Below are 27,474 nucleotides of genomic sequence, written 5' to 3' on the forward strand. Positions count from 1 at the left end.
GTAATGTTAGGTTTCAAAACATCTTCCAATACAAGGAGAAAAGGTATCTATTTTCATGTTTCCAGGAGTAATATTTGTGTTATGTTCTGTAGGTGGTGCTGGTTTCTCTATTCTGTTCTATTCACAGTTCTACATAGTGCAGGTAAATATCTACATATACACCATATAGAACTACATTTGGGTGACATACACCTAAAATATGCCTGCCAATTTTCTAATAGTGGCTTGACAGGAGCATTTTGCATGGGACATGCTCCCAAGCAAAGGCATACATGTGAACATGTGGGAAGAATCACCCCTAATGAACTGCCTGAGACAGTTTTGGTAAAATATCAATAGTATGTCTTGGGAAAGTTCTGGTCAAGAGGTATTAGACAAGTGGTGAATGGCGTTGTTTCATTCCTTTGAAGGAATATTGTAAAACGAGGGGTGTAAAAGTTGGGCGCCTCTTATATGATGTAAACCACAGTTTTAAAAAGGTGAGGTTCATAGACGAAACATGTATTAACTAATCACTTTAATGTTATTTTAGTGATATAGGGAGGAAGCAAATGAATGAGTGATGTTCCAGATAAAGTAGGTTAGAAAAAATAATAGAAAGTACTCCTCTAGCCATTGTATAAATACCAGTGATGGGTTATCTAGTCCCTACTGTCTCTTGCAAGGTTTTGCAGCAGCATTGCAGGCCTGGAAATTTGCATTCAAGAGGAAATAGAAAAGGCTCATAAAACACAAGCGGCTAATTAAAGCATCCACACTCTATGTATCAAAAAGTTAGACATTGTGGTCCAGTCTTGTTAATTAGAAGTGCATTTATTCATGCTGCATTATTTCATTTGACTTTTACTTAGGCAGTGGCAATAAGGATGCAATGTGGAATATCTGATGCTTGGGCTCTGCTGGGCATCCTGGTGAATTTGAAGGGACCACAGGGAAAGGCTGAGGCTCTGGATCCTTAAACCGATCTGGAACTGCAGGAGAACCAGTGGGAGCACTGGGAGAGGGGTCGGGAATAGTTGGAACAAGAAAAATATCAGACTCATTCTCAATATAAATGAGCTGCACTGACCCAACAGGCCTTGCAGGTGTGGGAGGCATTGGCTTTGATCCAGTATGTTCTTCTGATGAGCTGCCATGATGTTTGTGTCCACCATTGGGAGGACTACGCACAAGCCCATACCCTTGCCAATACCCTTGCCCATGCCCTTTCCCATGCCCTCTTCCATGCTTTTCGCTGTGCCTTTCTCTATGTCTGTGCCCATGTTCGTGACGTTTATTCCTTTTCCCATCTTTGCGCCCATGGCTGTGAGCTGGACTTTCCTCGTGATGGTTTCTGTCTTCTGAATGGGTATGGTTGTGCCCATGAGGATGATGATCATGATGATGATGATGATGATGATGATGATGCTTACGGCCTGGTTCATGCTTATGGCCATGTCTGTGACTATGCCTATGAGATCTTCGCCCACATCCACGGTGCCGATGATGAGGATCAGGCTACGAAAAAAACGGTAAAAAGCATGTTATACAAAATATAGATTTTATTGTATGGTGTTTCTAGGAATATGTGCAGTTCTTAGTAGAATTACATTTTTAGTTTAAAAAACAACCTTAAAAATCAATAAATAATATGAATGTCTTCTCATGTATCAGGCATACATTTCTAATTTTTGTATTTTCTGTATCGGTTCAGTGTGCTTTGTGCAAATCAGAGGATGCCATTATCACCAAAACACAGTCTGGTCTTAAATCATGGTATTGGGCTGTTTAACATTGCCATAATAAGCCTCTGTACAGGTTCAAATGATGGTGGATGTTGAACTGATCTCTCAGTGTTGTTCCATGCTTAGATTTATGGCATTCTTTATGGTGGGCAACCTATGATTGGAGGTTCCAATATACAAATATTACCTATGCAAGAAATAGGTGTAGACTTGTTTTTCCATTGCCTACATTTATTGCGCTAATGCTTTTGCATATTTTCCTACTATTTTGTGGTTTGCTTTGTAAAGAACTCATGGTGCGTGATCCTGCAGGAGCTAACAGTGGATAGGTAAATATCCCCTCCTGTGGCATGTTTTGTTATTTCATGCCTCATTTAATGCTAGATGTTTTACCAACTTCTCACTCACTGGGTCTCTCCAGAACCTCTTACAGATATAGAATTTCTGTACAGAGCATCAGTGGTTCTGCAATATAATTTGCTTGCCTCTCCCTCCTTCTTCACAGTCTAATTTATTAAAAAGTTCCCTTCTTCGGGCTTTTGAGAAGCTGAGCGACAAATCCATTGTATAATATACAAGCCTGCAAGACTGTGTGTCGTGCTTTAACAGAAAGAGAGCTGAGCCCCTGTTTTATTGAGAGTACAACTTCTTTTGTGGTGTGGGTGGTTGTTTCATCAGATGGGACTGCCCTACGAGTTGGAGTCTGTGTGGTTTCAGTCACTTACGTTACACATTCTAGATGTTTTTGGAATACCATGTCTGGAACAGTGGGCTAAATGTCTATGATTCTCATTAGACAGATGTCCGATGTGCTGCCAGGTTGTATGGTTCTCCACTTGTGATCAGGGGCGTAGGTTTAGGGGTGAGGGAGGGGGATGCTTGGGGTGTTACACCCACCCTAATAAATACATTCTCTGGTAAATCGTTGGGTACAGATGCTTCCAGTCGGGTATGGTGAGGTCACTGTCTGAATTCACCTGGGTTTTTTACATGTACACACACACAAAAGCATACACACACACACTCTCTCTCCCTGTTTCTCCTCTCTCTTTTGCAGTTCTTAAAACTGTTGGTTATTTAACAACATACTGTCTTTTAAGTAACCCTAGTAATCCGCACTGCTCTATCCCTTCCGATTGTCTCACAAGACCCTCATGCCCTGCTTCTCAAATAATGTATTTTACCATGACATGCCAGCGTGATTGTATAGAAATATGAAGCTCACTCATCTCTCAATCTTACTGACCAAGCTACTTATCTGCTTACTCTGTGTACTGCCTGCAGAAAATGCTCCCAACTGTGATGTTTAATGATAAGTAGTTGTACTATGTCAAAGTAAAAAAATTGTGGGAGTGTTGATTGGCTGCCAACTGGGATGATCAAAAGAGATAAAGTAGTAATATGCTCATTACTTATCCATACGCATATTTACATTGATCCTCACTCTTCTTCCGCACAGAACTTGCCTCTCTCCCTTGCCACCTTGTGAGCAGTCCAGTAGCGGCTGCTACTGATCGGGAGTGGTGAGGGGCCCGGGGTTGGGGGTGGAAGGCGGAAAGGAAATGAAAAAAGAAATCTTAACTGGGTCGGCTGGCCGCCGCCTCTCCTTGGTCTTCTTCTTACTGTCTACGCCAGCAGCAGGAAGCACCTGGGTTCCGAGGCCCCTCTATTGCCAATCACAACCCTGCAATGCAGCATTGTGATCGAGAGGGGGACTGGGAGGTTTTGTATGTTCCTCACCAGACTGTGTAAAGCAAGCCTGGGGGAACAGATGCAAAGTGTGCAGGACTGTTTAGTCGGCCCTAGAGGGCAGGGCAAGCAGTCATGCGCGCTTAATGGGTGCAAACCACTCCTCTCCATGCTCTGGCCAGCCCCGCCCCACCCTGAGAGCCTCTGACTTCAATAGGAAAAACGAAATGAAAGGAACGTGTTGTTGATGTGTTGTAAAATGAGTGTGAATTTGGAGATACCTTACATTGGTTTACCTTACTACTTTGGTATTGCACTCTATAAATTCTCATTTCATTACTTTTATTTAATTCCCCTACAGGTCACTAAAATCTCTGTCATTGTAATTATGGGTCACACCACAAACCTAATGGTTTATGAAATAGGCATCACTATGACCACCTTTAAATTATGGCCCTAAGAAACGGTGATTGTTAGGGGCAGGCCCTACAACATCATGGTGCACTTTGATCGCCTCCCTCTCAAATATACATTTCTTCCAGTGTGCTAAGTACATAGCTCGGTGCAGCCTGAAATCCATGCAAAGGTAAACAAGAACTGATTTTACCTACAGAATTCAGCACCATGCATGCTTACCTGGCTATTGATATCAAATGGCTTAACATAAACAACTTACCTTGGGATCATAGATCTTACAGGAGACAAACAGGCCAGACTCAAGAGGTGACGAAGGGGTAAGTGAGCTACCATCGCAAAACCCGACATGCTAAAAAAAGAAAGAAAGCACATTGCGTCAAGTTGTAAACTAATGATTCTTTTGATTAACAAGCTGATCCTGTTGCTGTCCTTCTGAAAATGTCGATAAGTGTGCTGTGCCTCTCAAATTTACCATAACACTGTAGAATGGGGCTGACAAGGTCAAGAAAGTGCACTGACAGCTTGCAAAGTCCTACTGGTGAAAATGTGTCTCTAGTTTTCAGGGCAAGAAGGAATGCTGATTTTTTTTCCACAAAACTTTCTTGCTTTATTTAATAACAGCCAAGATAAAAAAGACAAAATCTATACTTCTCATCAGGTTTGAGAAACAAATCAACACCCACCTGAGCCTAGCCTATCATTGGCTACCAGCAACACGTCTTCTTTTCTTGCTGCTCTTTTTATGCTCCTTCATATTTAAAATTTCTCTTGAGCATATTTTGACTGATTATAATAGTATATGTCAATTGTGGTATATAAAAAATTGCGCACAGTGTTTTTGATCTCCTCTTGTGTTATCTGTGTTGTCCCCACGCCGTTGCTCTGTGTGCCCAACATCTTTGTTTGGGTTGGCAATGCCATTTCATCCGGTCTGCCATCTCAAGAGCCTAGCTCCCCATTTTGCTTCCTGCCTCTGTTTCTCCTTCTGCATCCTCTCTATAAAGTAGGTATTCAACCAGCACACTACAACAGTTAGTGCATTTCTGTAACTGACACATAGCTCATCTTCCAATCATGGCTCTGGAAGGGTCTAGTTTGAACTTTCTTCCCTTTCCTCTCAGTTTTCCTCCCTGCTTTCTACATCTTTTCTCGCAGCTTTCCACAGTTAACCCTTTCCAGTTTGAATTTTCAAACTATTATTTGAAACAATTGTCCCAAATAGGCCTGTTTCGTCATTGATTGTGTCTGCTTTTCAGTGCCATTACATACATTCAATATATATATCTTTATATATATTCAGTATTTTATTGCTTCACTCTTATACAAATGTAGAAGAATCCTCAATATTTATAGCCTTGAGGAGAATGGCCAACAATGTGAAGAGTGTCTCAAATGTTTGAAAACCCTGCTTTTGCCCCTCCTATGCGGTAAAACAGGAAAATCAAATCTACTGCTTTTGTACAAAACTAGCTCATTCTCTCATCTTCGGACTCCAAGAGATCTATTCAAGAGTTTTCTAAAAATGAAAAGTTTTCTCAGTTTTCTAGGAATGTGGATGGCAAAAGCTGTTCGAGTGAGTCATCAATTGTAATTGATGTGCTAAAAGACTTTGGTAACTAAGACACTGATGATTGTAATGACATTAATAATTTGTTTACAATAGACCCTGATTCTTTTGGTGATCCAGAAAAAAACCTGAAATCTCCCATGTTTAACCCCCCAGCTATCCATCAGCCGCATTCGATAGAACATTTGATAGAACAGGTCCCTGATGATCTTGTGGGTTGTATATATCAAATAGTCTTAGAGTGGCATTGGATTGCCGAAATAGCTCCAGATAATATCATAGCTAGACCAGTATAATGTTTTTTTCTCAGTTTGGAAAGACTCTAAAAATAGACTGATTTGGTTTGGTTTAATTGTCAAGATAAGCTGTTAAAAGCAACAGGTCCTCTACCAATGATTTTGGACATTCTGAAGAGGCACGGTTAGAATTCCATATATCCTTATGAATTGTCAAATTGGACTCAAAGGACAAGATACCTTTTAGGCAACACTAAAGTTGCAATTTCATATGCACTTTGGAAAGGTCTTCTCTTAAAAAGTGACTATATATAAAGAGTGATGGCGGCCACCGAGGACAGTCCTCAGGCAAAATAATGTTTTCTGGCTACTCTTATATTAAATATTAAACCAAGTATATGACAACATTTACCTCTTTGGCTAAAGCTCAATTTTTGCTCCGGATAGTTTTCAGCCACCATATTTTTAGGAGGGCCGACTGAGGCATTTGTTACTTTGTGTCAACTCTAATGCCAACTCTAGAAGTTCTGCTTTTCCAAACCAGGAATTTACACCTCAATTCTCTCCACAAAGTTAACAGAGGCTTTAGCCACAGAGGTTGCAGAGTGCAAAGAGGAAATTATGGCCCCCTGACAAAAGAATATGTTTGGCAACTTGTTTTTCAGGTTGACAATAACTAAACTTAGATCATTGGGTTTTAGCCACAGTTCAGTTTTATATTATAGAACTTCATTCACAGCCTTTGCAAAATTTCCCTCCTGAAAGTCTCCATGTTTCAGAGGATCTCAGCAATTAGATATCCTGAGAAGTAGATTCTCTAATCCTGGAAGACGAGATTGCGACAACTTTTCTTTTCCTCTTGGGCTTTCTCAGCAATATCTTTCTAGTTCAGAAAAAGAACACATGTGATAAACCTGAACCAATTCTGAGGCTATGTAGCGTACCATCATGTCTAGATGGAAACTATTTTACTTTTCAGAGATTCTCTTTTACAGGGAGATTAGATGGATTGTTTAGACCTCCAGGATGCATTTTTAGATGGTTCCTATTCACATGGATTTTAAAAAAGTACCTGCAGTTTTAATGGGACATTCCGGTGTATTACATCAGTTATTTCCCATTTGGCCTGGGATCAGCACCTTACTGATTTACAAAACGAATGAAATTAGTAGTTTTGGTTTTTTTGAGAGCTGAAGGGATAAGACTAATAGTTTACCAAGACAACATTAAGTTCTTATCACAAAACCAGTTCTCTCTTCACCAAGTTCTTTCAATTTCCACTCATTTATTACAAAGTTTTGGCTTTGTAATAAACTATGAGAAGTCCAATCTAATTTCCTAAAAAAAACGGAGTTTTTGAGTATTCTAATAGACTTGCAAAAGTCTATTCTTCAGTTATCACAATTCATAGTATGAACAAATCTGAATGAAATAAAGCCAATTATATATGCATAACACTGATTTCCCTCATATTTTTGGCTCTTCGGATATCTTGTATTTTGGCCTCTTCCATTCACCCAGTTTTCCAGGACCTTTTCTCTATCAAGCAGTGCAAAACCTAACAACTTGACATTTGCAAAACAGATACAATTATTCTAGCGGTCGCGATCCAAACTGTGGTGGTTTGCGAACATCTAAGCAATAAATAAAGATGCCTTCAAATTCTATATTTATCTTGCCACATTTGCTGCCCTTAAAGACAGAGGTCAAATGTCAGGCTATGTCTACTGAAAAATTACTGCTTATTTTTTAATATGGGAGTCTGTGTTTGATAACTTCTCTCACTTTGCAGTCAGAAATAGAAAAATAAAGTGAATTATGTGGGCCGAGGTTCTAAAAATGTTTAGGAAGAACTGCACTAGGGCTTGAAAAAAAAGGCTGTCTAAGCAACCATGGTAGATCTAGTATTAGAATCAGATTCAACACTAACAGGCTGGGTCACGATTTGGTCAGCTCTCTACTGGAGGCTCATGGTCTATATAAGAGTCTTCTCTGAACATAGATTTTTCAGAGAGGATTGTTGGTTTCTTTGCCATCCGATATATTGAAAAAAACAAAGGGGATGATTACGATGGCAGTGGCAATGGCGGACGCACTTCAGTCCGTCCCCCATAGTTTCATTTTTGGGACCGCCTACGAGGCGGCAGTCTCAAAGTACGCATTACGATGCGACTGACACTGAGGCAGTCGCATTGCCGCAGTACAAAACAAAGACAGGTTGCCTGCCACATGGTGCTGGGATATGAAGGGGGGCACCACATGTCCCACCCCCAGGGATAAAGGGGGGTCCACTACGGGCCCCAAATCTGTTTCAACCTGCTGTTTCACGGCGGGTTGACCTCCGCAAAACGACAGACAGAAAGGGATATCATAATCCCTAAGGCGGTGCCTGAAATGCAGGGACTAGCGGTTGTTAAGATGATGGTCGGAATGAATCCGCCCATCTTTACCGCGGTGGTTGGACTTCCTGACCGCTACACTTCCGCCTGTCACCGTAATATGGTGAGCGGTTACTCGCATTACGATGGCAGAGGGACCGCCATGACACCCTGTAGGTGGCGTTCCCTCCACCATTGTAATCAGCCCCAAAGTAATTTGTACAGGCTAATTGAGAATGGACAATCTAATGGCAGTAAAAACAACAATCATTTTGGTGGAATTCAAGTCCCTTGCAGAGTTGAAATAAGGATTTAGGGAGTTTTGTCTTCAATGAAAATTCTCAGTTGAGGAAGAGTACACCCTGGGCAATGTAAAAATCTTAGCAGGCTGGTATTCAAGACTTCTTCAAGAAGTCAATGATTATCACATGCATCCTTTCCTGTTCAGGAACACCTGTTTTAAGTGGGGTCTCTTCACATTGATTTCTTTGCCTGTTGTCTTCCCTTTTAAATGTGAAGGGCAGATCTCCTTTCATCTACTGTGGAAACCTTTTTTCAAGACTGGTCTCCATACATGAAGGGCCTCATTACAATGTAATTCAGAAAGCTGCAGTCAGAGGATTTCGGAGTCACATCGTAGGTTTCACTTCCGACAGCCACATTACAATGCAGGTGGTCGAAAGTGAAACTGGCTGGTCATTTCGTCTGGATTACGAAGGGCTCAAGGAGACCCCACTGTAATCCCTAAGGACGGCGTTTCTGCCGTCAAGATTACGATGTCGGTTTCCAACAGGCTTTCCATGGCATGCCTTCTGACATGAAAAGCATGTCAGAAAGCAACTTTGGGGCCCCTAGCAGGCCCCCTTCTCCCTGCAGCCTCTGGTTGGGGGCCAAGGGGGCACCTCTAGTGCCATCTGTTAATCCCTGCACCAGGTGGCACACACGGTGCAGGGATTACCATAAACTCCTATCTCTCTTTGGGAGCTTGTGCTACGGCCGGTTTACGGCTGCAGCACAAGCTCCCATAGAGAAATGGGAGTATGTGACCGCACCATGTGCTGTCTCATTGTAACAGCAGTGTCGGGACCGCCGTTAGCGGTCACGTCCTCCTGATATCGTAATAAAGCCCATAGTGTGCCTTTCCAACTTTCATACTTGCTTAGGTTTGACAGAGGAAGACATACATATTTGATTGTGGTGACACCATAATTATAAACAAATGTGTTTCATTTTGCTTTCCTAACTTCTGAATGTGCACAGTTCATTTAACCCCTTAAGCGCTGCCGTCGGTCAACGGTCGTCGCGAGCACTACCTTGCCAGTGCTGCGCACGACCGTTGGCCGAGCTCGTTATTCGAACGTTCAGCACTGGGTGCTGAACGTTCGACGCAGCAAAGGGGTTAAAGGTATTTACATTTTGTTGTATGTGAAGAATAAATTACACGCTCAGCTTTCCTTACACATCAGGTTCCTCAGCAGCGGTGTCACATAATTCACTTTATTTTTATTTCTCTCACTGCACTACAGCAAGTTTAAAAACACTGCGCGTACTATCTGAAAGTACACGCTGTGTTTTTAACTTTGCTGTACTCTTGTTAGTAAAGCACGTCTGCGAGAGAGATTGTGTGCTTTTATTTAAGTATTCATGTTAATCACAGCTCGTGAAGGGGCTGTGATTAACATGAATACTTGAAAAAAAGCCCACAATCTTCCCCGCACTGGAGAGATAGCCAGGGCCGGCTCTAGGGTGGTGCGATCAGTGCCACCGCACCGGGCGCTGACTTGGGGTGAGGGGGCATCAATTGTGCAAGTATTTTGTCATTTAAAAAGCGCCTGCTGCTGTGGAGTTCCTGGCCTCCAGCAATTATCAGGCATCAATAAAAATGCCAAGATAACTACGGTGATTAATGTCTTCCTGGAAAGAGACAGAGTTTTGACTCATCCAAAGGTAGCGCAGTGTGTTAAAATGACTGCTGCTAAGAATTGAGCCAGTAACTGTCAAACAGCTGCGTGTAAATTGCAAGTATTATGTTAGAGCTATTTGTTTATTTACCCAGTCTTTCATCATCCTAATCTTGCCAAAAGGGCAATTTGGGTAGATAACCATTCTTGTTATTAAAGAGAACCCCTAACCCTGGTGTTACATTTCAAATTCTGAATTTATATAAGGACTCTTACACTATATTGCCTATCACTATCAATGACATGTTACTCCTACACTACACCTTGTAGTCCTGTCTAATGTAACATTTCCCATACACTGATTTACATACCTATGATTGTCTCTGTCCAATGTGTGTGTGATGTAAAGTGCTCTGACACCTTATAATGGTATGAGTGGTGCTATTAAACTAAATGAATCCGATAGACAGTAATTCTCAAGACTTGAGGGGCACTGTTAAAGGGCAGTGATGAGGTAATCCGTGGAAGAGATGGTCATTGGGGAGCGTTAACAGACATTGACGCACCGGGCGCCACCAGTGCTAAAGCCCGCCCTGGAGATAGCTCACCTGTTATTCCTCTTTTTGGGCTCTCTCTTTAACTCTTCTCTGACTTTGGGCCTCTTTTCTTCTACCTTCAAATCAGCTGTTCTTCTTCTTTAACATAAGCAGCCTTCTTTAGCTCCTAATAACTTCTCAAATGCCTGGCCTATCTGCTTCCTTAAAAAATTCTGGAATATATTGTGTTTTCTCAACTTTCCCTTTCTCTTCAAGGTAATGACCTTCTCTACCCAGTTCAGAAGGGCTTTCGTTGTGGTAATTCACCAATATACACTTTACTTTCAGTTTCTAACTCAAAGCTTCATGCTTGTCATCACAAACACTCTTCACGTATTCTTCTTCTTCACCTTTCTGCTGATTTGACACAGCGGATCACTCTTTCCTTATCTACATGTCGAGTCTCTAGTACTACTCTTAACTGGTTTCATTCTTCTCCTGCTTAGTTTCCTGGAAAAAAAGCAGCATCCTCAGCAGGCCAGGTGCTCACCCTGTTTTCTGAGTTGTCCCGGGGCTTGGTTCTTTCATTTCTGTCATTTAACCCTTTGACTTTCTCTTCCACTTGATTGCTGACGTCTCTCAAATCTGTTTCTGCTTTTCTTCCTTATCTGACATCCTTCTTGACCGTATTTATGCTTGTTAAACGACTGCTGAAAACTGGATTACTATGTTCTTTTTAAAAATGTAATCGTAAAAAAATAAGACCCTCTTATTCCCAGCTTCAGCTGTTATTACCACCCATTGTCCTATCGTTTTATATATATCACTATTCCTACTTTCTCCTCATCTAGAAATCATTGTGTTATGTTTAATTATGCTCTGACTTTCTCAGAACAGTTGTGATCTGTGGTCACGTCTTGCTGTGTACATCCCCATAATATCCAGAAAGTCAAATCTTTTCTCCTCTTCTCCCCCATCCTCTTCCTGGTCCAGTGTCTGGCCCTTTCTTAAATCAACTACTTTCTTTCTTTATATGTTGTCCCTTAATCGCTGATTTCCCTTCTCCAAAGCTACTTAAAACGTTTGTGTTCGCCTCCTCGTTTCTCTTAACTATCTTACTCCAACTTCTTCTTTAGCACAGATTCTTTGTTCACTGCTTTCCTTGCGGCTTAGATTTTGTTATCTTTGTGTTATCTTCAAGGGTCTTCACTCTCTTGCCCCAGCTAACTTACTTGATTTCTCGGTGTATTCCAATTCTTTCTCTTAGTTTTGGTTCCGCATCTATGTAGTTTCTCTTCTAGTTGTTTCTTCAGGCTTCATTTCTTCACATTGACGCCTCGTAATCTGTTAAATAATCTTCCACTTTCTATTCTCTCTGCTCTTATCTTTTCTGGTTCTAGGGCAGTTTCCAGTCCTTTCAGCTACCGCCTGGCCCTCCAACATTGTAACTCTGAGCATCTCCAGAACCTGCAGGCTTGCCAGCGTACCCACTCTCTACTGGGCCTCTACAGGAGGGGATGCAATGATAAGGGTGTGTTGACCCTCAGTAAAGGGCAGACCCTGGTGACCATTTTATGCACACGTAGCAGTGGCACACAAACCCTCTGATGATAGTCAATTGATGATGCGCAGAGGCGGCCAGTTAGTTTTCAGCATAGCCGACTGGGTTAAAGGAAGTCTTCAAAGTGCAGCATTTTTGTAGATGGCTCACAGGTGCCCCCCAACAGGCTTTCAGTACTGACAATCATCTAGCTCCCGGCTATATTTATAAAAGTAAGTAATCAAAACTCTTCTGTATGTGTCTGGTGACCTACCTTCATTCTCTCATTGTCCACTTCCTCCATTTGTTTTAAGAAAAGGGTGCTTACATTTGAGATAGGGAATGAAACTCTGTGGTTTGTGACCACTAAACTTCTCCAAGAGGGCCTTCTCAATTCCAGCAGAGTATTGAAATTGTGTGTTCTTTTCAGATTTATTTTGTTGTGGCAGTCACGTATTTTTGGAGCCCAGAGACACAATTATAGTATTTCGATGTTCTCTGGGTAAACAATATATATTATGTGATCCACTCCTTAATTCCTTTTACCATCTTCTTAAAAAATAGTGTGCATAGCTTTTATTATGGAGCTAAGCCTCATCAGGTCTTGGCCTACTCATCGGTCACAGGAATTCAAATTTTTATGTCTGTCAGTAGACAAGACCTTTAAATTTTAGTAAAACTATACACAAAATATTACTTGCTATAAGACACTTTCAGCCAGTCTTCTTCAACCATTGATCTCTTGTTGCATCATTCACATTTTTCTCCCACCCACAGTAGCATACAAAATGAGCCAATGATTCAGCCCCCTACAGCCATTGGATAACTTCAGTGTGAGTGATGGCATTCTACTCTTTCACAAGAGCACATTCACACCCAAAGTTGTAACCTTCAGTGCCAGGTACTAGTATAGCAATGTGTGCTTTTTGGGAAATAAAAATGTCTCTTCTCTTAGCTAATGTTTTTTTTTAAATATTGTCCAGTGCCCCGCAGCTCTACCAACAATTAAGTCATAGCTGCCAAGGTTTTAGATTGCTATGTGTGACATTTTCATAAATTAAGTGTTATTTTGAGTGACATGTCAACCACTTTGAGCGACACTTGTGAGCAAGTATATCTAGAGTGAATAAATGCTACAAATAATCAAGTGTTAACTGCATACAATACCGGTGTGGAGCTCATTTACACCCAGTCTGTACTGTGCAAAACATAATAGCCTAGAGCCTCTGTCTCGTGCCTGCACTCAGCAATGCTACATAGTAAAGTGTGCTGATGTCCTATTCAATAAAACAGTGGCCATCCTTGCTTACTGGGCCTTCGATATGCAAATGACCCATGACTCTTCCTGAAAGTATCCACATCACAATATCAATTTAGGTAAAGATTGTCTTGCCATCATCAATGTATGCATGTCTAGTGCCTGCTGCTGAGATCCTGGAAACCTTCAGAAGCAGCATATTGAGCTCCTACAACCCTCTTAACTAATTCTGGCATCGCGCTTTTTGCGCTCCGTTGTAGGCAGCGACTCTTGTGCTGTCCTAAACCTGAAGTGTACTTGCCTGTGTCACCAATTCATGTCATGGCGTGCATATCCAAATTGCTAATCTGCCTTAATCCCCTTAAGATGGGTTGTATGTGTTGAAATGCACCGTCTTTTTAGTGTTTTTAAAGCAAAAGTTTGGAGTGATATTTGGCGTTGCGTACAAGCGCGAACTGGTTCCTGGGGCAGATAGCCATTGCTGCAGTGCACAGAGACCCTACACTGCCACACACAGAGGAAAACAAATAGAGAGAACATTGGCTGTAGGCATTCTTTCCAAACTCTGAAGCGGTATGCAATGTGTCAATGTTTTGCAATTGAAATCATGTCATAAAACAACTTTGCATCTGGGTGGAGATATATTCCTTTGCAAACACTTCCCCTTTGTGAATGGAAAAAACGTTTGGTGAGGAAGTATGCCACCACTTATGACTGTCAGACAAATGTAAAAAAAAAATGCAAATATTTCTTTTTAGGCGTAGCTTGGTTTCCTTTAAGTTTACTTTCTTGAAAGGTAATCACAGATATTGTGGCCTGCGGACCCTAGAAGCCAACCATCTCTGTGATTGCTACCAACTTAAGTGAATCTCAATTTGCAACATACCTTATTAACAATCATGACGTAGGTCATATTGCAACGCACTCCGAATTAAAATTTAGCAGACTGACCCGTTAGTACATGTCAGTTCATTAAATTATTTACTGGTCCAACAGTACTGGTCACAAATGGCAACCCGGTATTTGCAACCATTACTACTTTGGGCCCTAGACTTGCAGTGAGTACTATGATGGAATATAAAATGCTCAATTCCTTAGTAATAAAATATAGATGCAAGGGCGTTCCAAGTAGATGAATGTGAAATTGCAATATTGACAGATAATTTGTGTAGCATCAACTATTTTGCAATTTCATTACATTGTTAAAGTTTGCATTTCTATCCATTATGCTTTTGGTGAATTTGCACAATTTGTTTTTCAGTTGAATGTGTTCTAAAAGAAATTTCAATAAGTCAGTTTGATTGTTTTTCTCTCATACAATCCCTTCTTATTCTGACTCTCTCTTGCAATTAAAATGAATACACATTTTACAAAATACCATAAAAAAGGTCTGTTTGCCATAATATTTTAAAATGTTAATTTAAGTGAATCTTTAAAATTTCTACAATGTTTTTCGTTATACCGTATTTCATATCAGAACATGATGCACTGCTGCCACTGAACAGCGTTTGTGCAGGTTATAATGAAGTATGTTTTTAGCGGTGTACTTACTGCTTTGTCATCTTCTAGAACCTCGCAGTCAGAAGTGTTTTCTGCTAATCTGGAACAATTGGTCTCTCTAATACTGAATTCCACAAAATATGATGCTCCAACCATCCACTGAAAGATGAAAAATGCCATTATGAAAAATATGCCAGTAAATGTGAATATTTATAATACATGGACATACAAGATATTATTAACACTCGTCTTAACATCAGATATTCTGCACAACTGTAATGCATGTATAATACTTTACATATTACCATGCATGATAACTGGAACTAACAGATGCCATATATATCACTTTAAATTCGTAATTACAAGCAACATTCTAACCAGGGGAATTGATGCTATTGGAGTGATAGCTAAGGATTGATTGTAGTTTCATGCATAATTGATGATTTTTTGCTAATGAACGCCGACTCCAACATTTCTCAATTTGCATGGAACACAATTATTTGCTCAACATTGATACACCTTCTGACATATTCTGATACAACCAATTGTATATGTCCTCAATATGTAATACACTATAAACATTTGCCCATCCCCATTTTCTAAAGTACATGTAAAAATGTTACTGAATATCTGTGAAAAACAAGCCAACCTCAGAAGTTCAACAATTTCTTCAGACAACTTCAGAAGCTACTTTTTGAGTCTTGTTCATGGGCACTTGGTAGTTACCTGCATTGATGCCTTTTCAACCTTATCAAGCATGAAGTAGTTGGTGTTGTTACTTTCCTCGTTGTATTTTTCAACAAGTGCTTCTGCTTTCTCTACATATTCAGGTGTGATTCGTGCTAAAAGTGGGCAATCTGGGCACATATCAGCAATCAATTGTGGTGGAACTGTGAATGTAAAAAAATTATTACATTATTCCATACACTGATATTTTGATGTTATGTTGTACTGGGATGCACTAAATGATATCTACATATTTTTTATAAATATCAGACTGTACTCAAAGATGACCAGGCAATCAATATGGCTAAGAATCTAGCATACGAAAGGAACATTAACTTTGTAGTCCACTTGTTTATTATCTAATGCTATTTCCTTTAACATTTTTACTCACTCTACTCCCCACCTAGCCTTTGTGTGTTAATGCATTACTCATGTATTATTTTGATTTATTGAAGTGATACTTTACCTGTGCTTAGGGTACAATTGTAACTGTAAAGTTTCACTTTCCTCCAGGGCAAATTGAGATATAGCACAGCTTTGCATTGTCCAAACACCTAGGTGCAGAAACAGGTCACATTATGCATGGAATAGCATTAATTTGCTATGTTACATAATTCTGTGTGGTCAAAAGGCTCTATATTCATCTGCCATTGATTTATCATTCCATTTCTGAATGTTGTAATCTATATACACTCAGAAATGCAGCATGCGTGCCTTGTATCTGAAGTACTCCATTTAATGTTGTTAATAGAGGGACAACTTGTCATTAGAACTCTAGAATGGAACACAGTGCAAAGTAAGCCCATTGCCAACATGTGGGTCAGTGACAAAGTACTTTCAGTAAAAAACATGAGTGGTGAGCACTCTTAAAAGGTAGTTCTAGAAACCTTTAACAAACCTTGCAAAACCAGCATAATTTGTGAATTAGGCTTTTAATAATAAAAATAAACACCACATGTTGCTTTACTTTAGAGAGGAATGAGATATTCAGATTATGTTGCCTGAAATTAATAAGAGAGGGGGGTTTGATGAATGGATTAATAAGCTGTTTTAGTGGAAAAAACAGTACCTTTATAAAGAGGCGACGGCTCATTGGTGCAGATCAAAGCGAAAAAAAATGTGGTTATGCTTTTTTAGTTCAGCACTGCACAGAGGGTGACTGTCACAAATATTGATTCCAGAATATCATGTAGAATTAATATCATGTCAAAAATATTGTCACTACAAAACTATTGTGGAACAGAATAGCAATGGTAAGAATATTGTGTTTTTTGTACACAATATTTTTTTTAAGAGTGTTCTTTTTAACATTGTTTACTTTAATATAGTTGTAATAAATATTGTTTTAATTAATGTAATATATATTAGTTGCATTTTTATTTTACGTGTTAGTTTTTAGTGTGATTGCTATAGTTCTTTAAATATAAATTGTAATTTTGAATGTGTAATTTTTGTTTTTCATTTAATTAGTCATTTATAATGTAGTAGTGGGTTGTTGGATTTCTAGGGGAATAGGGAGGTAAGTTAATTAAATTATAATTTATTGATGTTGAACGTCAGTTAACTTTAAATTGTACATTAAATACTCAATTGGTTATTAATTATGGTAAACGTTTATTGCTTAATTGTTGTGTAATTTATTTAAGGTTATTTTGTTAGTTTTATTATATTTTATATGTATTATAATTTCATTTAGTAATATACATTTTAGAAGTGTGTTTTTGGGTTTGTAGTTGAATAGGGTGGGACATTATTTAAATTGAAATTGCTTATTTAATTATTTCTTATATTATTTTAATATTTAATTGTCAATTAATTAGGTAAATCTTATTTGATTTGAATTATGTAAATGTTTTATTTTACATCAAATATTTCTTTTGAAGTGTATTTAATAATATTTGTAAAATGTATTTTTTATGTGATAATTTTTTGTTAGTCTTAAATTAAAATTATTGTTTTTCATATATCTTGTTTTTTAAAATAATTTGTTTTAATAATATTATGTAGTTAGGTTTTAAAATGTTTTCATAAAGCAGTTATAAATCAGAATGGTATATGTAACCGCTGTTGCTTAGACTGGGGAGGGAATAGTAATCTAACCTCACCAAAGTCTAACGCTTTCCCTGCTGTTACTTAGATGGAAGTTGGAATAGTAAATCTAACCTCTCCAAATTCCAACTCTTTCCCTACTGTTGCTTAGACTGGAGTGAAAATACTTAATCTAACCACTCCGAAATCCAAAACCTTCCCTACTGTTACTTAGACTGTAGTGGGACTAGTAGTTCTAATGCGCCCAAAGTCTAACTCCTTGCCAAATGTTGTTTAGACTGAGGTGAGAATAGTAAATATAACCCCTCCAGAGTCCAACACCTTCCCTACTGTTGCCTATATTTGAGTGACAATAGTAAATCTAATCAATTCAAAGTCCAGCACCTTCCCCGCAGTTGCTTAGTTTGGAATAGGAATAGTAAACATAACCCCCCTGAAGTTCATCACTTGCCCTAATAATGCTTACACTGGAGTGGAAATAAATGTAAGTACTTCGAAATCCAACACTTTCCTGATTTTGTGTACTTTAGAGTGATATCAGTAAATATAAGGCAATCAAGATGTAACACTTTTCCAAATTTTAAAAAAATGTAAGCATATTAATTATGTTCTCTATTGTTTAATTTGACATTTTTCAATGTTTCAAATTTTTTTTGCATGCTTATATTATTTTTAAAAATATTCTTCATTTGAAATTATTTTATATATTAATTGTATTAGTTTAATTTATTTTTACATATTTTAAAGATATGTTAATTATAGTTTATGTTTTTTTAAATGTGACTTTTTGATTGTTACGTTTATTTTTTAAATTTTTAATTGCTTAAATATTTTTCATGAAATATGTATAGATTTGTATATTCAATTTAAGGTAATAAATAAAAACTATTTATTATGTCCATTCTAATATTTACATTAGGTTATATATGTTATATTTTCATTTGTTATATATATATATATGTAAATTTCCATTTTGCATTACTTATAATATTTTGAATATTTTAAAAATTGTTTAATTAGTAGATTGATATTGTTAAATAATCTCTCTCTCTATCTCTCTCTCTATCTATCTATCTATATATATATATATATATATATATATATATATATATATATATATATATATATATATATATATATATACGATGTACATTTTATCGTAACTTATTGAAACCATTATTGTACATGATATATTTTTTGTACCTAATTAATATTTAAATGTATGAAATACACTTTGAAGTTTATCAAATACAATATTTTTCCTTTTTGTGTGATATTCTCTTACACAATATTTTTGACACAATAATTGTCTACTTTACACTGTAAGTCCAAAAAACACAAAATGTTTGTAAATTATATTTTTGACATGATATTTATGTTAACTGATTTTGTTCTGACGCTAAACTGTACAGAGAACTTTATTGGATGTGAATGCATACAGTACTTCCAATCTATCCTCAAAACCTATCTTTTTTAAATAAATCCTTTAGCACATTTCTTTCACCAATTGCCTGCCACAAATCTCACATCTTACCAGCATGTGTCATATATTAGTGATAACCTCTTGAAAGACTGAGTGATCATTGGCAAGACCCATGTAACATTTCATGATGCTTTTATCTTTGCTTTTATGGCAACACATATGTGTTAATTCCAAATTTCTCTGCCCTTACGACCTGCTCTACAGGACCTTCCATCCTCACTCTTCCCCCCTTTTCTCATCAGAATTTAAGCAGGGTACAATGCCTTGGCATTCTTCGTACAACAGAATGCTTTGCCATGTCCTATCTTTACTTCACAAGAGTAAGAGATATTCATTTTAAGATCTGTTTTAATAAGAGCATGGTATAGTACAGAATAAAAAAGCTGAGCCTTTAAGTGGTACTACACCCTATCAGCCATGACACATATTATTCTGTGTCTGTGATTAATGACCATATCACCCCTATCATGCACGAGCTATACAGGCATCTGAAAAGTACAAAGCCCCAATCCAAACTATGGGGCCGATTAGGATGGCGGACGGATCGCCACCACCATGCAGGCGGTGGCGATCCATCCGCCATCCGTGCCCGTCCGCTACCTATTTCCCCCCACCATATTACAATGACAGGGGGACCGCGGCGGACTGGAAGACCGTCCGCTGCTTTTCCGCTGCGGTTGCCCTCCGTCCGCCGCGATGTTAAAAAGGCGGGATGCACCCGCCACTGTGGCGGGTGCATCCTAATTCGAGGCACGGGACCTCCTCCCCTGTGGCGGACGGTCCCGTCCCCCGATAGGATGCCGGACGGACTTTGTGCGTCCGCCATCCTAATTGACCCCTATGTTGCTTTACTACGGTGACTAGTCACCACAGTACCATTTCCGCCTCCTTCCTCCACAGAACACTTTGATGGCTTGCAATATCCTTATATTGTACCTCTCAAAAAAAATGTGCATGACACAACAACAGACAATAGACCAATAGATGTGTTCTCGATTAGGAGCGACTGACAGCTGTTGTGCATCCTATATCTTGAGTGAACAATATTGGATTTATTACATAGATGATGATGGATCTGATTTTACTTCCCATACGCTTACATGATTGTTATTACCTATGAGGTGTCTACCTTTTTGGGGTCCTGATGATGACTCCACAACAAATTGATGCTTGGGGTCAATACGTTGACGTTCATGTGTTGGCTTTAAATGAACACTTGCTAGAAGAAAGACCCATTGGGTCATTGGGGACCAGGGTTTTCAGATGTAAAACACAAGCATTTTTAAATTCAACTTAACACTGCGTACTATTGCTCACTGTCCAGCACCACTCACTTAAACACTGCGGTGTTCACAAGGAGTCCCTACTGTTATTTGTTGAAGCTTGGATGTACAAGTTCTCTATTATTATGTTTATTCACGCATACAACTGAATCTTGCAGAGGCTTGTGCATCTAAATATACATCTAAATATACAGGTATTTATTTAAACACTGAAAGGTTTCTGGGTTCTATTTTTGTTCACACTTTTTCTTTATGCTAAAAGTAAAGGATTTCTACTACTTGTGAGGGAACCATTGTTTGTTTCTTATTCAATGGATGAACAGGGCTAGCTGAAACGCATTGTAATTAAGTATATTATATAGATATTTTGAATAAAATCAAAAGGTCTCGGCTACTGCCAGAACTAAAAATTGCTCACTTTTTTAGTTCAATTAATATTAGGAAAAACAAGTAATATTTAAAGTCAATCTGCTTGTTATCGTAGTACTTGCCGTTTGATGGGAGGGGTTGGCTTCACAGTCTTTCCAGCTCGTCCCACTCAGGACAGAACATGTTGTTTCCACCACGTCAATAGTTAAGTAAAATATTCTACCAGGACCCTAAAAGAACAAAAAAACACATTTTTGAAATAAGAAGAAACCATTTGAACCAGGAACCTAAAGCCAATCTCTGTGCCTCTAGCAATACATAATAATAATGATTATAATGAGTAATATTAGTAAACATGTTATTGTATAATTAAAAATGGCTGGCCCTTTTCAATACAAAAAGTTAAAAGAATCAATCACAGTCTATCCCACATCAATTGAAACAGATCAAGGATTAGTACACTATTTGCAATGACTAGGAACCTCTGTTTGACTGAGCACATGGCATCAGTTACCCTACTAATGTAATGTTTCGAACACCCACTAGTGCTATTTGTGATGGTTGTTTTTTAATGCATAAGTCCTGATTTATAGTTTGGCCCATGGGTTACCCTTGTCAAGACATGATAGATTTGCCATCCACTTTATTACAAGTGCTTTATTTCCTATGGCACTTTTAATTGGGCGGACACGTTATCAGTCACATAGTTTGCCAACTATCTGCCCAACAAATTCTAAATCAAGCCCTTAATTTGCAAACCACGGCCTGCTGGATAGATACATACAATGTGGTAATAATCGTCCCTTTCTGAAAAAATGAACAACAAATTTAAATGACCATGCCCAGATGACTTCCAAGGATTCTCAAAATGTCATAATGAGAAATACAACATTCTAAGATGGAGTGAATTGATTTTAAGACGAGGGTCTATGTAGGCTTGTTTCTTTGGAGCTAAGCTTACATGGGGCCTTATTATGACTTTGGCGGTCTTGCTTCGAGACCGCCAAAGCCATTAGAGACTGCACACCAGAGTACTCTGGTGGGTGGTTTTATGGTGGTCCCACTGCAGTGCCTTTGAAAAATAGGAGTGTCAAAGGAAGTTCCTGCAAGGCATGGAAAGTCAAGTCCATGCCCTGCCGGAACTGAGGGTGCATGCACACCGGGGGGGACAACGTACAGAGTTTTCTCCTAATATGCTTGGCGGTGCCACAGCAGCACAGCCAGCATATTAGGTGCTTCAGACCTCTGCGCAACCGCCAGGGATCCTGGATCACTTGCGACAGCAGCGGTCCCATGGTCCGCGACCACAGGGTCTGCGGCCCATTGGACCGCAAACTCGTAGTAAGAGCCTTAATGTGAATGCTGTTTCCAGTTAAGCAAATACAAATCCAAAATAAATTCATGAGTTTATATTATTTTACCCAATCAGAATTTCATACAATATACCCTTAGTACATAATGTTTCCTAAGAGTCAAGTTTACATAGAGTTCCAACAAATAAGATTAAGTAAATGAGATTATTCATTTTTTCTGTTGACAGTGACTGTAAATCTGTCTAACACTTCAGCATGTTTTAAGGCCCCAATGTTGGCCCTGTTTCATTCTGCAATGTACTTTAAAAATGATCCAGATCATAATAAATAGGCGAAAACCCAAACTCTTGGCATATCCAGCATTTTGGCCTTGACTGACAAAATTTCAAGAGTTTCCTAATACAGTTTATTGTTATTGTATTCACAGCTCCATTTAACTTTCCCCGTAAAGGTAGGTGAACCACACAGTATAACCATTTCAAGTTTAGTCTTAAATACTGATATTTGGGGCCCCAGCAGATCAGCCTGTATAATGTATTAAACATTTCATTAAGGCAAATATCACAGTGTATCACTGTTTCTCAAGTTCTGCAGGTTTGCTTCACATTTCAGAGTTGGAAAAAAGTAATAACTTGGTATGGCTATACAGAAGCTTGACTTATCATAGGATTATTTACAGGCCAAGTAAAGATAGACTTCTTTCTTGAGAAAACCATACTTCTAGTTTCCTTTTTCTTGCAAGATGGTTAATACTTAATCTCTTGTGATGTTTCAGTAATCATAGCAACCTGATTGGAATTGAAGCAATCAACAGTAGATTGTCAGAATATGATAGACTTCTGATTTTCACACCACCCACCTTTTTAGAAACAACTTAAAGTGAATCTAACCTGGCCAGAAGGTTAGACATTTAGACCCAGATTCCGATATCGGACGGACCGGAGTCCGTCCGACATCAGTCAGGAACTGTAACTGAACGACCTCCTGTCATCAGTTACAGACCTGCAAGTAGGATGGGACCGAACGCTGTTCAGTCGCATGCCTATACCTTTCAATGAGCTCAGTATGCTTGTTTCCGGTCCAGGAAAGACATGGCTTGGCAGTTCGGGCTGGACTGTTCCCATGAGGCGCAGCGTCAGACTGATTTGCATAAGGCCATGTCTGAACTGGGGTGGTGGAGTGAGCTAAAGAATGATGATGGATTAAACCCAGATCAATTGACTGGGGGTGAGTATTTGATTTGCTCAAACGCTCCGTCTATCATTCCTTTTGGTATCGCTTTGTTCGCCATAAGTTGGCAGGGTATGCCCAGACGTGGGTCCCTTGCTCACTTTGCCATTGGATTCAAGCTAGCCTGGCTGATACAGCTGATTAGCCAGAAACCGGTCCCAGGATGCTTGTTTACGGTCCAGGGAAGACATGGCTTGGCAGTTTGGGCTGTACTGTTCCCATGAGGCTAGGGTCAGACTGATTTGCATATGGCCATGTCTGAACTGGAGTTGTGGAGTGAGCTGAAGAATGATGATGGATTAAACCCAGATCAGTTGACTGGGGGTGAATATTTGATTTGCTTAAACGCTCTGTCCATCATCTCCTTTAGTATCGCTATACCTTTCAATGAGAGCATGCATTCCAAACAGAATGTATGCTCTCTTTGAAAGAGAAGGGGTGCAGTTCATACCTGCACCCCGTTGCAGGCACCTCAAGGTGCCACCGGGTGCAGGGATTAACAGGGGGACACTGTATGTGCCCCCTAGGCCGCCATTCAGCAGCCTCGCACCCATAGGGGCCTGCTGGGGGCCCCAAAGACAGTTTCATGCTGCCTTTTTGTGCTGGAAAGACCGGCACAAAAAGGCAGTGGGAAACTGCCCTCGTACTCCCTCGGCTGGAAAGAGACGGCCGGGGGAGTACTGAAGGGTTTCTGGATGGCGAACGGGTTCTCCCAGCCTATTTTAAGCCATCCGGAAAACCGTGTCGGATTCCTTTCCGACCGAGCCCATTAGAATGGCTTGGATGGAAAGGATGCGGGCAGGGGGGCTCCGACCGGCTGTCGGAGCCCTTTCTGCCCATATCCGAATCGGCCCCATAGAATGGAAAAACAAGTGGGGCCAGGACATAACCCAGTGTGAGTCAATTTGTTGTCTTTATTTGAGAGGAGAGTCCTCCTCCACTAGATACTTAGGGGCTCATTAGGATGGCAGATGGACTGGAGTCCATCCGCCATCCTGGAGTAAACTGGGACCATCCGCCATTCATGCGGCAGTCCTGCACACCGGATCAGGATGCGTCCGCCACCATGGCGGATGGATCCTGCATTTTAACATTGTGGCGGGTGCTGCTGACAGCAGCGGCCGCTGCGATGCAAAAATGCTGGGTGTTGCATTTCAGCGGTACAAAAGGGGGTGGTAATGGATGGAGCATCTGAACCAATCAAACACTCACACCCAGTCAAAAGATCTGGGTTTAATCCATCACCGTTCTTTAGCCCACTCTGCCAACCCAGTTCAGACATGGCTATATGCAAATCAGTCTGACCCTATGCCTCATGGGAACAGTCCAGCCCGAACTGCCAAGCTATGCCTTCCCTGGACCGGAAACAAGCTTCCGAGGACTGGTTTCTGGCATTCCAGACGTCTTCAGCCCGGTTTGCTTGCATCCAGTGGCAAAGTGAGCAAGGGACTCACGTCTGAGCACACCCTGCCACACTTATGGCGGCCAAAAGCGGTACAAAAGGGGGTGGTAATGGACGGAGCATCTGAACCAATCAAACACTCACACCCAGTCAAAAGATCTGGGTTTAATCCATCACTGTTCTGTAGCCCACTCTGCCACCCCAGTTCAGACTTGGCTATATGCAAATCAGTCTGACCCTGTGCCTCATGGGAACAGTCCAGCCCGAACTTCCAAGCCATGCCTTCCCTGGACCGGAAACAAGCTTCCGAGGACTGGTTTCTGGCATTCCAGCCGTCTTCAGCCCGGCGTGCTTGCATCCAGTGGCAAAGTGAGTAAGGGACTCACGTCTCAGCATACCCTGCCACACTTATGGCGGCCAAAAGCGGTACAAAAGGGGGTGGTAACGGACGGAGCATCTGAACCAATCAAAAACTCACACCCAGTCAAAAGATCTGGGTTTAATCCATCACCGTTCTTTAGCCCACTCTGCCACCCCAGTTCAGACATGGCTATATGCAAATCAGTCTGACCCTGTGCCTCATGGGAACAATCCAGCCCGAACTGCCAAGCCATGCCTTCCCTGGACCGGAAACAAGCTTCCGAGGACCGGTTTCTGGCATTCCAGCCGTCTTCAGCCCGGCTTGCTTGCATCCAGTGGCAAAGTGAGCAAGGGACTCATGTCTGAGCATACCCTGCCACACATATGGCGGCCAAAAGCGGTACAAAAGTGAACTGGGGTGGCAGAGTGGGCTAAAGAACGGTGATGGATTAAACCCAGATCTTTTGACTGGGTGTGAGTGTTTGATTGATTCAGATGCTCCGTCCATCACCAACCCCTTTTGTACCGGTGTCGCATTTCAAGCACTACCTGCCTGCCACGTGGTGCTGTGAAAAGTAGGAGCCTACCATGGGTACCCCCCCACGTGCACCCTCATTTCCCCCTACACATGGGGGGGGCCAACAACGGGTCCTGTCACCAATCCCCACCAGCCTTTCCATGGCGGCATTGCATCCATGGAAATGCGGCTGTAGCCCGCATTATGATTTGGTGGACTGTGCCTGCTAGGCAATCTTTGAGATTGCTTCAGGCGGACCAATGGCGAATGGCCTTTGCGTCTGCCATGGTCCTAGCGCGATTCCCTCTGCCATCGCAATGTGGCGGGGGAAAAACGCGGTACCATTGCAAAAGGACCGCCACCGCATGGCTGGCGGTTATGGGCCTTCCGCCATTGTAATCGGCCCCTTAGTTAGACCTTTGCCCAGGAGTTGGAGTTTGACTATAACATTCAGCAAAGTTTTGTTTATTCCCCCATGCACCAGGTTTATTCCATAGAAGTGAGAGGGCAGCTTGATAAAAAGTTACACTATAATTAACATAGCATCCAAGAAGGTCCATTGAGTTGCCCCGAAGGCCCTTATAGGGTAAAGCTTAAGGGTTTATAATGTCAAACAATGAGTTTCCCCTTTCAAACCAATTTTAAGTAAAATGAAAAAGGTAATTAACACCTTTGACGTTCATGACGAGCTCAGCTCTTCCACTTTGGGTGTAGCTTGGATTTGAAATCAAATCTTTTGGATCATCAATTGAGCCATTTTTATACATGAACCTCGAGGGTGCCCCTTCCATGACGACAGAAAAGACAGTGGTCCATTATGTTGTTGAACAGTGAAATTAATAACTTTGTCAATCGTGCAAGTTCTTGTTTGAAGACATTCATTGGTAGTCCATTAGGTCCAGGGACTCTAGATGACGTATGAGTCTCGACTTTACAAGAAAGACAACTTTTTCCCATGTTTATCGTCAGTGGTGTCTTATAAGAAGGTGCGGCAACAGTGCTCTTGTACAAATCTGGGATTTGTACATATGCGATGCGGCCAACCGGAGTGATATTCTTGGGACCCTTCATCTAAGTTTTCAAGGGTTTTAACATGTTGCCCTAAATGTCATTGGTATGAACCAGACAATAGTCACTTCTGTGCCTTCAAGGGAATACTTTTGACTAAAAATGTGCTATAAAAGTGTACATAGCATCAGTCACAATTAAGAATATGTGGTACTTTTTTTAAACCTTGTGATATGCAGTACACAGTATTCCATTTCTCGTAAACTTTGAAAACTGAACCATGCAAGTTTTTACTACTTGGAAAAAAATCGCCTCCTATTGAAATGAATTGTTATCCACTGAATTGTGCTGATTCACGTTCTTTATACTGTTTTTGGTTAATGAGTGTCTCACTCATTCTTACACCTCTCCTTAGATTTTGTTTCTTGTAAAAACGTGCTAATTCTCCTCTGCTTTCTGCACACTTAGGGGCCTATTACGATTGCGTTTTTTCAGCATCCTCCGGGCCGGCGGAAGCCACCACCGGCCCGGAGGATGCGGAAAAACCGCAGCGGACCCACCAAAGACCCACCGCCACATCAGGATGGCTGGTGGGTCCTGGTTTCCGTCCACAGCTTTTCCGCCGCGGTTGGCTTACAACCGCGGCGGAAAAGCTCTAATATGGTGACGGTGTCTCTCAAACACCGTCAGCCATATTAGGATGGGCTGTTTAAAATGCTTTTCCGCTGTGGCTTTTCCACCGTGGAAAAGCATGTGTAACTTCACTGCGGGGGCCCGTTGCGGGCCCCCTGGGTGAAAGGGGGGTGGGGGGTGCACATGGGGGGTACCTATGGTACCCCCCTGCATTTGTATGCAGAAATCGGCAGGCACGGTGCCTGCCGCTTTCTGCATATAAATGCAATGTATGCATTTTTACCGTTGCAGCGAAGGCAGCTTGAAGCCGCACCCGCCGCAATGGTAAAAATAGAGGATGTGACCGCCAGGGTGG

General features: G+C 40.6%; 1 protein-coding gene across 2 annotated transcripts in view; it reads right to left on the reverse strand.

The window, feature by feature from the left end:
• Positions 1-792: 792 nt before the first annotated feature.
• The window catches only part of LOC147684011 (fetuin-B-like), a 130,822-nt gene continuing 104,140 nt past the window's right edge, over positions 793-27,474 (reverse strand). For both annotated transcript variants that reach the window (XM_086944355.1, XM_086944353.1), the window contains 6 exons: positions 20,779-20,886; positions 15,939-16,026; positions 15,473-15,636; positions 14,798-14,905; positions 4,090-4,179; positions 793-1,497 (listed from right to left, as the gene is read on the reverse strand). In XM_086944355.1, coding sequence (XP_086800481.1) covers positions 844-1,497; positions 4,090-4,179; positions 14,798-14,905; positions 15,473-15,636; positions 15,939-16,026; positions 20,779-20,886 — 1,212 coding nt within the window. In that variant the 3' untranslated portion in view covers positions 793-843. The remainder of the gene's footprint in view (positions 1,498-4,089; positions 4,180-14,797; positions 14,906-15,472; positions 15,637-15,938; positions 16,027-20,778; positions 20,887-27,474) is intronic.

Source organism: Lissotriton vulgaris, chromosome 11 (assembly GCF_964263255.1).
Source record: "Lissotriton vulgaris chromosome 11, aLisVul1.2, whole genome shotgun sequence".
Classification (NCBI taxonomy): Eukaryota; Metazoa; Chordata; class Amphibia; order Caudata; family Salamandridae; genus Lissotriton; species Lissotriton vulgaris.